The sequence below is a fragment of the Anopheles bellator genome, chromosome X (genome assembly GCF_943735745.2).
Source record: "Anopheles bellator chromosome X, idAnoBellAS_SP24_06.2, whole genome shotgun sequence".
Taxonomy (NCBI): domain Eukaryota; kingdom Metazoa; phylum Arthropoda; class Insecta; order Diptera; family Culicidae; genus Anopheles; species Anopheles bellator.
The window spans coordinates 1,738,507-1,755,127 of record NC_071287.1 but is presented as its reverse complement, the minus strand read 5'-3'; the positions used below and the strand labels follow the sequence as shown (position 1 = coordinate 1,755,127).

At 48.6% G+C, this 16,621-nt stretch overlaps 1 protein-coding gene across 1 annotated transcript in view; it reads right to left on the bottom strand.

Annotated features, from left to right (window-relative positions):
• Positions 1 to 15,937, bottom strand: part of LOC131213255 (uncharacterized) — a 42,712-nt gene extending 26,775 nt beyond the window's left edge. The window contains exon 1 of the mRNA XM_058207264.1: positions 15,877 to 15,937. Within this exon, the coding sequence (XP_058063247.1) occupies positions 15,877 to 15,937 (61 nt within the window). The remainder of the gene's footprint in view (positions 1 to 15,876) is intronic.
• Between the last annotated feature and the right edge of the window lie 684 nt (positions 15,938 to 16,621).

Genomic DNA, 16,621 nt, shown 5'->3' with positions numbered 1-16,621 from the left:
AGTCAGGACGAAGAATACTTTGGCAGAAGGAGGGGAAAAGTCAGCAAGAAATTTTACACCCTCCCCCCCGGAATTCGGCCCAACCCCCGTAACAGGATTAAACTTAACCTTTCTCATACCGCCGGTGTGTGATGTGATTGCTTAAGCCCGGCCACCTCGACCACAGCACGTCAAGGGCGAAAGGATGCTTCGATGGTTGGCGTGTTGTTTGCCACTTTGCCATTTCGTACGGATTCTTTTCGGTGGAGCCTTAACGTGGAGATTATCCAGTATAGCTTTATTTAGAATAAAATTGTTGTATTAAAAATTGTTACTTAAATTATTAAAGCTAGTCATGTCATGATGACAAATGGTCTGTTAAAAAAGTATTGAAACTTCCGGGGATTTTGTCATCAGGTATCAGGCAGCAGTTCCAGCAACAGAGTGGTAAGAATAGTCTCTTAGCGAGTCGTCAGTTGCCCTTCGGTGCTCTCCAGAATGCAACTCGCCACGGGTTATCCCTTGGCGATGCGGTCTCTCTAGCTCAATCGTCGTGCGCTCTGGAGAGCATCATGTCAGCGACATAATTTGATTTGATTTGAAGTAGCGCGATGTTCCCAGTGCGCCCCCGTATGTGTTGACACTCAACATACTGTCATGTGGCGTGTGAAATTCGCCAGTATACGTGGGATACGTGGAACAATCCCGCGTTTTTACCTCAAGGACCGGCACTCGTCGCAAGAATCGGAAGCGTCGAAAAGGGGCCTCCACTCGATAATTGACGGGGTTAGATGCCTGCCAATCGCTCTGCCTTCATTGTTCTAGCACCGCCAGCGTTCGTATTTGACAGTCGGGGTCCCACTCGGCGGTCGCGTAGCTCTGATCGATGGGCTGCCCCGAGGCTGCATTCGCAGTGCTTGCCGCGGATTGACGTATGAACCGGTATGTCAACGGAAGAGTCCCTGTGGCCTTCCCTGGACAAATACTGTCGAAGGGGGCCGCGTGCTATCAATCACTCTTCGAACGGTGTTCAATTACACCCCTGACCACATGCCAGTGTTCTTTAGCATTTTGCGCTTTCCCTGAGATCTTCCCGCCCGGCAGGAGAGATGATACTTCCGAACGGCCGGACACCGCGGGCCGGGTCTTAGTTTATGGTTACAGAAACCGACTAAGCATCCCAGCAACAGGCAGCAATCTGATCGATCGACCACATCGGGCTACTCTTGCTCACCTTTTCCATCCCTCTCTTTAGTTCTTTCGAGGTCAGGTTCCAGGCTTGCCCTTTAGTCGCATAATCCCTTTTTGAAATTGTGCCGACCACACGGAGGTTGGTCAATTCGGGCTTGAACGGCCCAAATAGTAAAAAGGGGCCACGAGGTATGGAATCCCTCGTCGAAATTGAAATTCCTCAATTTCGTGCAGGGTGGATGAGGGGATGGTGTCCCGACCTTCAGCGGTAGCGGTACGTAAAACAAACCAGACACAGGCCGGCAGTTCGGGTAAAGCCACCGTTTACGGTTCCAAAACCGCAATCACCAAAACCCCGCCGCCGGCCAACGGGATACTTCTTCGTCCTTGCTGTCTATCCCACTACTACGTCGCATTTTTTTTGTTGCGTGAAGCAAACATCAATCACATCGGAGAACGCTAAAAAGCTACGGTTCCGAACGGATTTGATGAGCAGCAGTAACAGTGTGTCGCCATTGTCGTCCTCTGCCAACGCGGATTTGGTATTATTTCGAATTGTTTTGCTTGTGAACTTGATGCGTGATGGCCTGAACGGTACACTACTGACACCAGGGCCACACGATCAACACTTCCTGGCTGTGTGACCGGCTCACATCTTGCGAATCTCAACGAACGAAAATTACGGCTACCATTACCCGTCACATATCGGGAGCGCAGCCTCGTTAGCAGCCGCTCGGTATTTGAAGCAATCACAGTAAAATCCATCAACGGATGGCGCCATAAAATGAACCCATTTATTTAATTGGCACTTACCAAGTTTATTTATCGGCGCCAAGATCGTCATCGAGTTTCTGTCGATCACTTCTAGAACACGGGCACACGGAACATAAACGGGCAACAAAGAGTCGGGCAGCAACATTGTCACAAACCAAGCCAGCATGTAGGGGGGAGGTAAACGTATACATTCTTTGCTCGAAAATTCATTTTGTTCGGAACCAGCGGGCACTCTAACGCGAATCGCCTCTTATATTTCGGTTAACAGCTTACCAGGTGTATAAGCTTAAACCCGCTGTTTTTTTTTTAGTCAAAACCCTTTTTTTTTAAATAGAAAGCCAAACAATAATTTATTCGAAATATTTTTCCTCGCTAGATATACATTTCTATCACCTATCTACAAAATCATTGATTCCCAGATGAAAGAATTCTTCTGAATTTTATTAAAAGTAAACTAGTTAGTCATCCAATTACGACTTCCTCGTAAAAAAACGAAGTGCTGGTCAGCCAATACCCATGTCCCATCGATGAAAAAGAATGCTATTCGGAAAGAGCCAAATCTGGTGAATACAGCGGGGGAAAAGCAACTCCCATCCAAGTCATTTGATAGTATCCTGAAACAGTTTTGCTTTTAGGATCATGGAAGCGCTAGGCCATGGAACACCAGGCGCCTCCATTTGGGAATACTAGAAATTACATTTTGGTCGTTCAAATTGATCATTTGTTGTCAGTAGGCGATCAGAATTAACGTGTTTATAATTTTTTTAGGAACTTGTCACACCTTTCTGTTCCATCAGAAAGTCCGTTTTTTGGAGTCCTCCGATGCTCTTTCCTTGTTAAGCCAAAATCGCCATTTTGAATGTCTTTAATCCTCTGAAAGCACTTTTGCAATTTCCCTATTATTTTTACCACTGATACCTCAACCTTTACGTTCATCATTGGTTAGTTTACGATATTATGAGGTTTATGCTATCTTACAAGCTCGAAAACAGTCTGGTGTGAAAAACCGAAAACTTGCCGCTTTCAACTGCCACTAAACTTGTTTTCGCGATGCTCAAATTCAGTCCGCAGGATTAAATCAAAATTTTAAAAACCGTTCTTAATCTTAAAAGAGCAATACCAAAAGAAGATATACGCCTTCTTTTTTGGCACATTATTCAAATGTTCAGTAGCAAAAATTTCTTCTCCGTACGGTACCCAATTCTTCGGCTGTCTGCGATTTTCGGTTCCGCGGCGTGCGATAATAGCGTGGTGATGATGGTGGATTGTGTCAGTGATGTGAGAATATGTTTGAAGCCTCGCCTTTCCTTTTTTTCCTTCATCGTTCCAGGGCAGGCATCGTGTTCCCGTCGAACGACTTTTCTCACCGATTTCGCAAAGCCATCGACCAACCCACAGACCTCGGAGGAGGGTAGAGAAACATCGATAATTCGAAGCCAGGTTGCCGGGAGCGTGGGGAGCAAACCCAATATCATCAGATTGTATAGATAGAAAAAAAAACCAAAACAGCCTTCCGGGGGCACATCCTTCGCCCCACACATCGACACCTCCGATTCGCGCCCGGCGCGCGACGCGACGCCTTTACGATTTTGGTTTCTTGGCTTGGCGACCGAAATGCAGTTACCGCGATGCGATCCGAACGAGATACGGAGATACTGGGATTGGGGGGCTGGCCGACCCCCCTTAGATACATGTCAAAGGTTTCCCCCCCCACCGTCGGCGAAAACCCAATGGCAGCTGCGGGCCCAATCATGGAGCATGTTGACCGAATTGTGAATAACACTTGCCACGGGGCGGAGTGCACTGACGCGAGACAAAAAAAAAAGGGACCAAATAGAAAAGCGAATCTTTTTCACCCTCCTATCTCAAACCATCTGCCGTTGCGCCTTCGCGCCTTCGTTTCGTCCTTTTGCCAGAGGAACCAGAAAAACCACAACTCGTGAACACACAGACACACACTTGTGGGGCCCACGGGCATTTTGCTCGATTGTTTTCTTCCAACCAGCCCCAGCCCCAGCTCCAGCTCCTTTGCGTTTCCGCCTTAGAGTCGCAGTGCGCGAACGCCAGGCGCAGCCACTCAAGGACTATGCCAAATGAGAGGTTCCGTTCCGTCCGGAAGTGATGGCCTAGCGGTGGTTTTCTTACGTGATCGGACCGTCTAATGCGCGCCCCCTTTGCGTCTGCTGCCAAACACTGACCCCGATCACCCAGCCCAGCCTTTGGTGGTGTGTGGTGTGGTTTTGGTGGACTTTTAAATCCCCCCGGGGACGAACGAACCCGTTTCTCCTTCCCAAAACCACCGTTAAAACAACAACCGAGGGTGCGAGTGTTTGAAGCTGACTAAGAGAGACAGAGAGAGTGAGAGAGAGAGAGAGAAGGACCCTGGGTGGAACGCAGATAAATATTTGGTTTAATTAAAAAGCATGCGTGTGGCACCACGGAATGGAGCAAGGAGCATGGAGTTGCCGCGTGCGCCTGAGCGTGACTCTTTGTCGACGGCGTGACCACACGAGACGAGAGTTGCCGAATTTGTTTGCTTTAATATTATTGGCTTTCGGTTGTGGGACACTTACACACAACCACGCACACAATGCCTAAGAACGGGGCTTACCGAGAATGGCGGCTGTCGGTGTGTCGGTGTGTTGGTGTGTGTTGAATTGCGTCATAGTAAAATTTTATTTTTCGCCATTTTCACGCCAACTGTTGTCTCCGTCAACAGCAGCAGCCTCGATCCGCGGCTCGATGGCAACAGGCAACAGGACCACATCAAATCTCGGCCAATCTCTCGCTCTCGCTTTGGCACTGCGAGTCTCCATTTCACGCTCTCTTTCTATTTCTCTCTCTCTTTCTCTCTTTGTGGAGCTCCCTTTTGAGCATCTCTTTCATTCTAACTCTCTCTCATTCTTTCTCTCTCTCTCTCTGTCTTTTTCTCTTTATCACACCACTCACTCTCCCAGCAGCATCACTCGCAGAGAACCGGACAGAACCGCCGACGGCCCCAAAAGTTATGTTTGTTTGCGCGAAAAGGAGCTGGTATGCTGGTAGCAACAATAAAAGAATCCCCACGCACCACGTGGCCACGTGTATGTGCGCGGGCACACGTGTGTGCCTTTTTATGGTCCTGCCGCCAAGCGGCCGACCGTCTTCGGCCAGGCCGCTTGGCGGCAATTATGATTGCATAAAACTCCTCCCGACCGCCCGCCCACCTGCCCAGCTTCCCACGACGGTTGGCGGTGGCGGTGGCTTTTTTGGCGAGCAAAAATTGATTAAATCCCTGAGCCTAAATGTGCGTGCCGCACGCTCGGTCGACAGGGCGTTTTGTTTTTTTATTTCCATATTCCCCCCCCTTGCTTTTTTTTTCTTTTCTTCCTTCGTTCGGGAGCGTAGGTTCGAACCGAATCGTTAATTGGCGCACTGCTGGTTACCGAAAGTGGCCCACTAAATGGTTTCGATCGGCAGCGATTTTTCCGAGGGCACGGAACGGCCGAAATGGAGACGCCTGGTGCTCGGTACGGAAAGGAGGCGCCTGGTGTTCCTGCTAAGTCCAGACTGTTGAAGGTGCGGTGCAGCGAGCGTTCGCGGATCCGTTGCCGTGTCTCGGCATCATGATGTACAATTTCCTGAACTAAAATTCATGAAACATATTATGGGCCGCCTGCAGACGACTATCGTGACCGGTGCTCGCTTCCTGGCGCCAGTCAGCCTTCATACGAGCCGTGCATAGTTGGCAAATTCACCGGCAAAGAGATAGGCACCGCTTAGACGTCGGTTTCGGATTGGTACAGCAGCAGAAGCAGCAACAGCACCCAACTCAGTGCAATACCCCCGTGCACGAAGGACGCCGAAATCATAAAACGCTTGCTTCACGCTCACCCAACATTATGCCCCAGGTGCCGCGTGCAGTCTGGGTGGCTGGGTGGGTGGTTGGGTGGGGGCCGGGGCGCCTAACGCTAAGATTTAATAACTTAGATTTTTAGAACCACTCACGTTTTATGATCATCGAGCGCGCGCCCGTGTCTGTGTTTGCACATACCGCACGCAAAGCACGGCTGGCACAAATCAAAATCAACATACCAACATACCGCGGCATAGATACACTTTACATTGGCCGCGTGCGCGCGAGGCGCAAACATTAGGAGCAACACACGGCCCACGGCCGCCATTCCGCCAAGTGTGGGCAAATTTTATTTTATTTGCCTCGAGTTTCGCTTTTGATGCGCGGAAAAGGAAATAAAATGACTGCCCAAACTGGGCTTGAGTGTGCTTGAAGAGGTACTGCTCGTGGCGGCCGCTGAATGGCACTCAACGCAAGTCAACGAGGGTTTCCGGCGGCTCGGCGCGAACCTGCAAATGGTTCGAATTAATGTCTTGCATAAAGAAAAATGTGTTTATTCTGGTGTTTTTTTTCTTTCGAACATGGTGAAATGTTAAAAAGGAGCAGCAGCACAAACGGGGACTCATACAATGTGCCGCGGTACTTCTTGTGTGGTGTGGTCAATTGTCGGTTGATCATTTTCTGTTTACGTTTCCCTTTTGGTTTCGCTGCCGTTATCGGGCAACCTTCCCCGTACTGTGGGGAATTTGATGATGATTTAGGGAAGAATCTACGGTTTCTTGCATGTGGTTTGATCAAGTTCACCATTTCAACTCTAACATGCGGATTCAGGGGGTGCTAAATTAGCTAATTTTCGATTTTTCGCGGTACTTATACGCCCGAAGTTATGCAATCTGCATGACAACTGCTCGGCTATCAATCATAGTTATGGCTTTTTAATGGATACCCACATTCGCGAGGTTCTTCAAAGTGGTATTTCAAACATTTATTACCAGGGGGACTGTTGAAAAGATGGCTGTACCTGCCGACTGGGACTTTCCAGTTTTGCTGTTCATTCATCATTACCTTCTGTTGACATCAGGTCGGAAAAAAAAATTTCGGTTTGCAACCCACCTTTTAAAAGGATGACGTTTTGCGGGGATTATTTTTTTTCTGCTACCTGTTGAAGAAAACTGCTTCGGAATCGCACCAAATACTCGTCGGGGCTTGTTTTTAAAAGATCACAGTGCTTTCAGAGGTTTAAAAAAATCTCAAAATGGCGATTATAGCTGAACAAACAAAGCCTCGAAGGGCTCCAAAAAACGGACTTTCTGATGGAACAGAAAAGTGTGATGCTTCACAAGCTCCTAAAACCTAATGGAAACGTTAGTTTTGATCGCTACTGATCGCTACAAAAAATGATCAATTTGAACCATGCATTGACGGAAAAACGACCAAAAATCCGTTTCTCTTATCTAAAAAGGAGGCGCCTGGTGGCCCGTGGCCTGAGGCTTCCATGACCCCAAAAAGCAAAACTGTTTCGGGATACTATCAAATCACTTGAATAGGAGCTGCTATCCCTTCACGCGTTTTTCTCCAGGCTTGGCTCTTTCCAAATATCATTCTTTTTCTTCGATAAGACACGTATTGGCTTCGTTTCTCTATGAAGAAGTCAAAATGGGATGACTAATTAATAAAAGACGAAGAATTCTTTCGTCTGGGAATCCATGATTTAGCAGAGAGACAAGAGAAATGTATAGCTAGCGATGGCACATAGTACTTCGAATAAAATAGAAATTTGCATAGAAGTCTAATAAACATTTTTTGTGTGTTAAAAACAGTCCCATTCTTAACGCATCCCCCTGCTAAGTAAACATGTTTTGTATGGCCCTTTGTACCTATTTTACAAGAGACAGCAGCCGTTGCTGGTACATAGAAGAGTTTACTTAAAACAACCGTAGCAGTCGAACTCGCAGAAATTAGCAAGGGAAACTTGCCGGAAACATTCTTGTCTTGAACGCTGCATAGTTGGACCTGAAGCGTGTTCGGATTTCTACCCTATATTCGTTGGGACGTTTGTCAAACGGCATCACTGGAAGGGGGGGGGGGGCGAAGATGGCGCACCGCCACATGGCACGCGGCCTGTCGTAATAAATGACGGCTCTCGGCTCTTGGGTCGATGCTTTACAACGTGCCCTGCTTTTTCTCGTGACCATCATCAAAGGGATGGGTAAGAGGGGTTGTGGGGCAAGGGGGGAGGGGGGGGGACCTGTTCGAGAGGGATTGCAAACTATTCAACCCTGGCGCGGGTTGTAGGAAATTTCATTAGCGTCTTACGCGGCTCACTTTTCTCGCATTTCGCACGCATTTTTTACCCATTTTTCACGGCGCCAGAGAGCCATGCTTGAGGCAAACTCCATTATTGGTTCGCCGGTTCCTCCCTTCCCGTCGTTTCGTCTGTAGCAGTGGTATTAGTGAAGCGAGGTGAAACGAAGCAGCGAGCATAATATGATTTTCATAATAGTTACACAACTACTTCCCTACATTCATTCACGTATTGCAACATAAGAAAACGTATTTGATTTGTGAAAAAAAAATCAGCCGAACGAACCATTTCACAGTGTGCCTTTTAAGTAGCAAGATTATATTTTTAACCTGAACTGCAGACATAGCTATTAGTGGGTGACATAGTTTGAAACGTTCTCCCTCTCTGAAACGCATCCAATTTCAAGCAAATTGGATGACAGATTAAAAAGTTAGGCGCGTCGGTGTGTCAGTAGCACCCGTGCTATAAAAAAGTAAACACGGAGCAACATTCGCCAAAGAAACCTGAGACGTATAATTTGTTACAACAAGTTTACGGTGATAAGTGTATGAGTAGAGCAAGCAGAGTTTGTGTGGTATAAACGATTTCAAGAGAATCGTGGGAGCTTGGAAAACGACGAAAAGGACTGGAAATGAAATTCGTCAGACACTATTTAGAAATTTTGCGTAATGGTTTGAAGAAAATAAAACAATTGTTTGCCAATTAGGTTTCGAGCTAGGATTCCCAAAATCGGCTTGTCGTACAAACACAACGTTACAGTAAGCAACAGATATTGTAATTTTCGTACAAGAAGAAGAATCACTTAGCACGGCCAATGTACCAAAGGAAACGGTTGATGACAAAGCTGTGGAGTATCGAGTGACACACGGTTTTCACGGAAATCACGACTCAATTACTCAATAAAGCTAAACCCCCGGCCCCCCAAAGCCATGCCAAAACATAACAAAAACTGAGTGTCAGAGCCGGCGATAGCTCACGCCAACCGGAAAGAGGTCGATGAGGCGAGCCAGGAGTGAGTGCAACAGGACTATGAACCCCTTCTCATTCCGCACTCCGTTTGCCGCTTCGACCCACCAGTGAAAGGTCGCCGTATTTTCCGCTCGGGTTATACGCCATCTTGCGAGTGTCGCTTTTTTTTCCAGTGGAATTAATTTTCATTTCATTGGTTTGTTGTTTTCGTTTTGTTTATTTGATTGGTCGAAACGCGGCACGGGAGGCTGTTAAGTTGTTGCCTCTGTGGATAAACGGCATCATTAATCAAATAGGCTCGGACTTTGGGCTCGTGAAGCTCGAGAGTATTCGGGCGGGCGGCCAACTTCCCTTCCCCCCCACTGTTGTTGTTTCCCTTGTTTGTTATTTAATGCCCGCTTTCTTCTTCCGCCCGACCATCCTAACACAATCCTCAGCCTCCTCCCGTGACCCCTTGTCACGCCTCAATGGTGGCTAGACGCGAATATGGGTGACTTGTTGGGCTTATCGATTGGTGTGGTTTTGGGTTCAATTGATTGTTTCCTTTCGGTTCAGTGGGGTTGTTTCAGAGTTGCTTTTTTTCAGAACGGTTTCCCTTCGGTTTGCGCTATCCGTTTTTCCGGTTATTTGTCACCTTTACGACTGTTGCCCTTGGCTGTCGCTGGGTGTTGTTGGGATCCCCCAGAGCAGAGTGGTGAGTCCAGTTATCCAGTTGCAACTGTTGCTCTCGGCTCTCCGATCTCCGAGATCCGCCATCGAATGGTCTTAGTTATCGACACTCCGATCGCAATATGTAAAGATGTTAATCCTCTCTCTTGGCAAACATTTGAAAATCAATCCAGGTTAAGTAAAGTAATTTAATATTTTAAAAGTCGAATCTAAAGCACCTCTCCAAGCGTGGCAGACGGTGTACACCCACACCACAATGTAGACGAATAGTTCACAATATAGTCCCCAATATATTAAGAGTGCGCTGGCTCTCGCCGCGTGGCTTCCGTTGGCGCAAATGAGAAGCAAACAAGCTGCAGAGATGACACTTCTAGCGCTCTGCCTGGCCCTCTGTCAAAAAGTGAGACCAAAAAGCCGGAGTGCCGGAGATAGCTCATCTCAGCCAGGAAAATCTGAGTGCCAAAAGCTATCCGCTTAAGAATGGGCTGCTCGGGAAGCGGCGAAAAATAAAAATAAAACATTCCGCCATATTGGAACCATGCGTTCCGTGAGTGGAATACACTTCGCAATCAGACCACGCACCAGAATTTCGAATACGCTATGCCTACCGACACAGCACTAGCCAAGCAGGGGAGGGGCCCCAGTATGGCCACATAACCTAATTCATGCGTACGTGACTGGCTGGGACGATTCTGAAGGAGCGTCCATCTCGAGAACAAGTTTCGCAAGCGGTCCATAAAATTGAGCTCCGCTCGAGCATTGTTCCGCCGTTCCGTGTGTTGGATTGGTGGACCCCGTCGTCTGTGGCCCGGGCACTGCTGACGTAGCCAGGATGTTTCCACCTGAGAGCGTACCACTAGAAGCCCTAGTGACAGACAGTTGCAGCGCCCAGCTTGGTTGCGCCCAAGCATATTGATGAATAAAAATCAATTAAGCGTCGTTAGGGTGCGCTCTAGTGACGCTCTAGAGTGAGTAGGTGGATCACTGGGGCGGCAAACCACAATGAGGCAATGGAACGCCGGAACACGGCGTTAATACGCTAATCAATCGGGAAATGCGTGCGGGAAAGCTAATCCCGGCTCGGGAAGGGGGGCGACAAGAACCAAGGAAATTCTTTCGAAGGTCCTGTCCAGTGAATATTTTTGTAATCTTTTCGATCAGTTGAATGAAGGATTCGGGAAAAAAGACCCGGTTTGCAGAAGAAAAAAATTCACAATGGCAAAAATCCACAAATTAAAGTTCTGATTGCCCCTTGCGACTTCCATCTGTTTCCAGACCTACAAATAAAATGGCGTTTTTCCTATCGAACCACCAAAACTCATTGAACAGCCTGGTATGTTGTAAAAGACAAACGGAAATAGAAGCCACTCATTATTGGATTATCGCTTGCTCTATCTTGCTTGGTTCGTTACTTTATGCGTTACCTTTCTTCAAGCCGGCGGTCCTGCCATGCACAGGATCCACACCGCACAGGTACGGAAAAACGTCAACCACTTGCTTCCACTCGATCGAGGCTCGATTTTAATTTGAATCTCGCCAACTCGCGGGGGCGGGGGGGATAAAAAACAAAATGGCCACACTGGTAATGGTCGGGGAAAATGGGGGCCCACAAGGTTGAGTTAACTCGACTGGAAGCGATACATGCACCCCATTCACTCCATCCACCGCCGTCCTAATCTGTTTCCGGCTGGGTCTCCGTTTCACGGCACGGCACATGAGCAAACAAATGGCGTACGCTAAAGGCGCCTGTAGTTCAATTCTCTCCACCGCCCCACATACACATAATTCTTGCGCGACGCTGAAAAGACCGCCGCCGCGCGCCTTGTGAATATGTTTCCGGTGGCGAGCGGCTGGAACCATTTTTTTTCCCTCGCTCTGCTCGTTCGTCATTTTCTGGAGCCCGCAGTCTCCGCGCGGGAAGTGTGCCAGAGCCTGGCGGCCCTACAAAGACAAATAAATACATTCGAGAGGCATTGTCGCTCGTTCGTTCGCTCGAGTGCGCACTCCAGCTCCAACGGGCCTGACTTCCGTGGCTTTTGAAGATCAGGTTTTGTGGGAACACGCCGGAGCGTGTTAGCGAGCGAGCGAGCGAGTCCCATTAACGGTAATCCAAAAACAGCGCACACAGCGCGTCCCGAGCTCTCGGCTACTCCACCGAGGAGGAGTCGAGGACTGAGACAGGCGGGACTCAAGCCCTGCCGCAAGTCCTGCCTGCCTTCCCCTTGTTTGACGATTATAAATTATTATTAAAGAAATAAACGAAAACCCAGGGACCTCCAGGTCCCGCACCTCCGGAACCGGGACGGAAGTCCACCATCAGCGTCGTCGTCGTCTTGGTCGTCATCTTGGTCGTGTCGGAGGATTTCGCAGGGAAGCCCTTTCGGGCTCAGTGTATTCAGTGAGTTGAATCGTACCTTAATCGAGGTTTTCTTGGACTTGGACGGCTTTCTCCGAGCCCGAGACAATCTGACGCGGGCCGTATAATGAATGGCGAACCACAGTCTCTGTATGTTTGTGCGACCAGTGGGGGGTGTGGCGGAGAGGGGGAACAAGCCCTGCCCTTACATAACTCATCCGGGCGACTGGACTGGACCCAGTCCCAGTGCCCGTGTCCGTGGACGGAAATGAAGCTGAAGAAATGAAGAGGAAAAATACTTTTTAATTAAATTTTTGACACTTTCAAAGCCGAAACACGTAACAAGCGGAGAGTCTCGACTCTCTCACTCTCTCTCTCGTAGGCGAGCGTCGGACGTGCCCGGTCCCTAGGCTCACCCCGCCATCAGGCTAATGGGGGCACTAGTGCAAAGTTAATGGCGTATGAAAGATACCCAAAACAAAACGGGGCCCCGGGAAGTATGTAACGGAGGAGCCAGAAGTGGAAGAAGGCCAACCCTTAAAGGATTACTGCGTACGGTAGGTGCGGTTTGTTGGTCCGATCCACCTCCGATCATCGTAGCCTCACACGGTTCGTTTGAATGGGAGCTCACAAGCTCAGTACGAAGTTGCAGATATGTTGTCGGAAGGTTGTTTCAGTTGACGACACTTATCATCAAGTACAGCGCCCGCCGACCAGAACCGACTGACACGTTTGTTTCGATCCATCCACGCGGACGACAGACGAGCGGATCCAGGAGATCCATGTCGTTCCGGGATCCTGTCACCGCAAACATCTTTCCGAGCCGGAGGGAACTAGTGGTGTAAAATATTACTACCGATTTTGACCTCGCACGGATTGATATCCGTTGTAAACAGAAATCCATTATACGCTCGGTAGTTGGCTCGGTCGTGATCGATATCTTGTAAAGTATCGGTCGAACAATTTCAAGTTTATATACCGGGTATGTTCAAACATTTTTGCAACTTTTCAATTTCCGTGGGAATTCTTTTTGGAAGAGACAAAAAATCGACGATGGGCCAAATCTTGTCCCAGCTAAACGGCTGTCAAAAATTGACTAATCACTCAAAATGGCCGAACTTTTTACCATAAGCCACTGACATGTGTAGCAAAAATCAAGAAAATGGGATATACGTAGCTCGCGGAAATTCAAAAGGTGCAAAAATATTTCAACACATCTCGTACACTCGTTGTCAGTGTGACATTTCACACTAAAAGAATTTTTTTCTGTTTTTGTTTACATCTGTCAAAACAATATGGTTTGACACTGACGCCAAAATAATGTGTTTGTTTTTCAGACAAACTTAGTTCCGAGTTACGAACGTTTACAAAAGAACCCCATTTGAGCCGACTGATTCTGACGGATTCTTGCTCTTTCGAGATAACCCCTGCAAAACCCTGGCACTGCTAGATTCCTCCGTCCAGTGACTCCCACGAACGGTGTGGAGAGCATCGGTCCGCGAATGACGCCTACACTCACGCCGATGGTTCGCCATTTGTGGTGGGCAGCTGGTGTGGGAGCTGAAACAATTTTCTCTGGCTCTGGAACTGTGGTCCAATCCTGACTCTCGGTTCCATTACGGCACTCTGGCTACTCTCGACACATTCACTTGTCCACTTCGGTGTCCTGCTGGTTCTGCCGACCGAGAACGATGCCGGGGCACGTCGGAGGAGGGGTCGCCTCGACGGAGCCGAAACACAGCCACTGGCTTGGAAGTCTGGCTCCCGCTTTTGTCTTGTCTTCTTCTGCATCTTCTGCTACGTGCCACCCCGCACGGATTCCCCCTCTTCCGAGACGGCCCCCAACGGTCGAGGGCACTTTTTTGACTTTTGGACTTTGGCTTTTCTTTTCGGTGCCCAAGGTGCCAAAGCCGCCGTGGGGTCGAAATACTTGGGCAGCCGCCGCATTTTCGCACTACAAGAGCGCCGCTCTTTACTAGCCCCAGGCCCAGCCCTGTTCGTGTTTGGTGCTACCTCCCCAGTTTCTCCCAGCTGGCCACTCTCAACGATTAGCTGTGGTTACGATTAGGGTATATTGGGTCGTCTCAATTACCTTAACATTATCCCCGCCTTCTCACCTACCAGTCTTCCCCACTTGGGTGTCCTTCAGCCGGAGAGGTTGCGTTGGCAGACTTCCAACGATAGTTTCTTCTCTTCTTCACCCAAACACCCACAGAGAGCAGTACCCGGGCAGTTCTTGTTTCTGATGTGCCTCGAACGGAAAGGAGTAGCTGCCTACGCGAACCCCTTGCACTTTAAAGCGCACCCTACTCTCTAGTTGCTCTACCGTACCAGTTGGTATCGCTTATTGCAATCTGTAGCCGGTTTTCAGCTGCCTATGCTGTAGACCAATCTTCTAGGGTAAGCTAATTCTATCGGAGAAATGCAAAAGAGAAAGGGAGAGAGCAAAATCTAGAGAATCCATTGTTGGCCGGCACGGTGTCTCCACAGGACATCGCCCATCGGAAAGTGCGCAACAGTTCTAGCCGCTTGTCGGAACTGGGCACCGATCCAACTACTTCAACTGGACCCAACTTCCAACACACTGGACCCAGAACAAACTGGAGCAGGGCCAAACGGCTGATGGTTTCAATTCCACAAGAAACCCAACAACGTTTTGCTTTCGTTAGCCGGGGTCCACAGTATGAGAAACTTGGTAAAAAAATGTATGGCAGGCCAAGAAATTATTCATCTTTTGCTAGAGTTCCGTGAGTTACTTTAAGTTGCTTTTGAGCGCCTTTTGTTTACGGGATATTTTCACGTTTCGGGGGTTTTTTTTTTAATTTGACAGCTTACGGTCAATTTAGACAAATATTGTTTGCTTTCCAAAAATATGGCTAGTTTTTCGACAGCGGATCGAATTTTGACAAAAATGGCACTAGAAGGAGAACGAAAAGGAAACTGAAAAATTAAAGCATAAACAAACGAACTGTCATTTCACTCACAGGAGCTCACGGAATTTTTCGTCCAAAAGCTGCTAGTGTGGACGCTAGCATATCAAAAACCTGTAGAGAAAACTCATAAGCTGTGGACGAGGCGTTATACTGAAGCGGATCCTTTCCTTTGCGTTTACAGGCGAACAGAATACTATTTAAGCAGATCGAAAACTGGAAAACACTCGTTATTCGGCATCTGAAATAGTCGAGTCGAAGTCTAGACCAAAATCAATTATGTTTTTCAGGAACCTGTACTGGCATCGAAGATCTTGCTTCAGGCGGTTCATTCAGCACCGTCACACTCCTATAATTGCTGTATAATAGGCTGACATCGGCAAGCCATCGAAGCCACTATCGCCAGTTAGGATTTGATGGATTTCGTAAAGAAAACAGGATAGCTTTGGTCAACTAGGTCTAGGTCTAAATTGTAAGTTAGGGCCGAGTGATCTGATCCGGGAGTTCTGGACCAGGAGCCCAGGGGCCGTTCGTATGTTTCGCTCTCTTTCCCGCTCTCTCTCTCTCTCTCTCTCTCTCTCTCTCTCTCTATTCCACTTAGCTGCGCGTGATGACCGTGGGATTCGTGTACTTCGTGAACCCATTATCACTTCCGTTCCCCAGGCTATCAGCCTGTTCGATCCTACCCACCGTAACGCTAACTCACGCTGGTGTCGCCGGTGCATGTGTGTATGGGTGGCGCACGCGTGTGTGGGTTCTCTTGATGCGCACGTGTCGCGTGTTGGTTTTTGGGCAAAGTCTGAGGAACGAAGCTCACTTCCTCAGCTCAGACATTCGGGGGGTACCCTCCCTCCATGGGGGTACTTACTTGTTCGCATGTGGATCATGGCGATAATCAGCAGCGAAGCGGTTATCCACATTCTATCCATTGTCGTGAAGGTAGTCCGCTTTCGCCGCGGGAACGTTCTCTGGCGGTGATTGAGGCCTTTCTGAGTGGGCTCCCTCGGGAGACCCTCGCGCGAGGCCGGTTGATTGTTGATGGACCACGTTCCACTATACACCACACACTGTGTCACACTGTTTCACTCTCTATCGCTGTCTTTCCCACTCACTCTCTCGGCTTTCACTCACGACTCTCCCTTCCACCGGGGAGTCACTGGCACGTCGTTTTGCACTAACCACAGGCAACACAACAGCATGGGGGCACCTCACGTCAAGAAGTGCGAGAAGACGAGAGTGGTGAACAAAAAGTCCAGAACGGGTCACTGGACGTATCAAAAGGGGGAATCGTTGGTCCAGGGCTGCAATTACGTCCTGCGAGCACCGCTGCGCTGTCGTCTCGCGCCGGTTAAGTCGTTAAAAGTGCGACCTGCTCCACAATCCGGGTGCTTTGCAGACTGAAAGTAAAACAGAGACATTCAAAAATGGAGTTACTGTCCGGTATCCACGCCAGTACGACCAGCGGAACCGATTTGATCGCTGATTTGGCTTAGAAGCCGAAGGTCATTGAAGTGTTGTGGTGGTGTTGTTGGTTGCGAGAGATGAACGCCGATTTACGGCCAAACAGAGGGAAATAGAGGCTGTTTGGAACTCATCAACCCCGGAACCCGGGC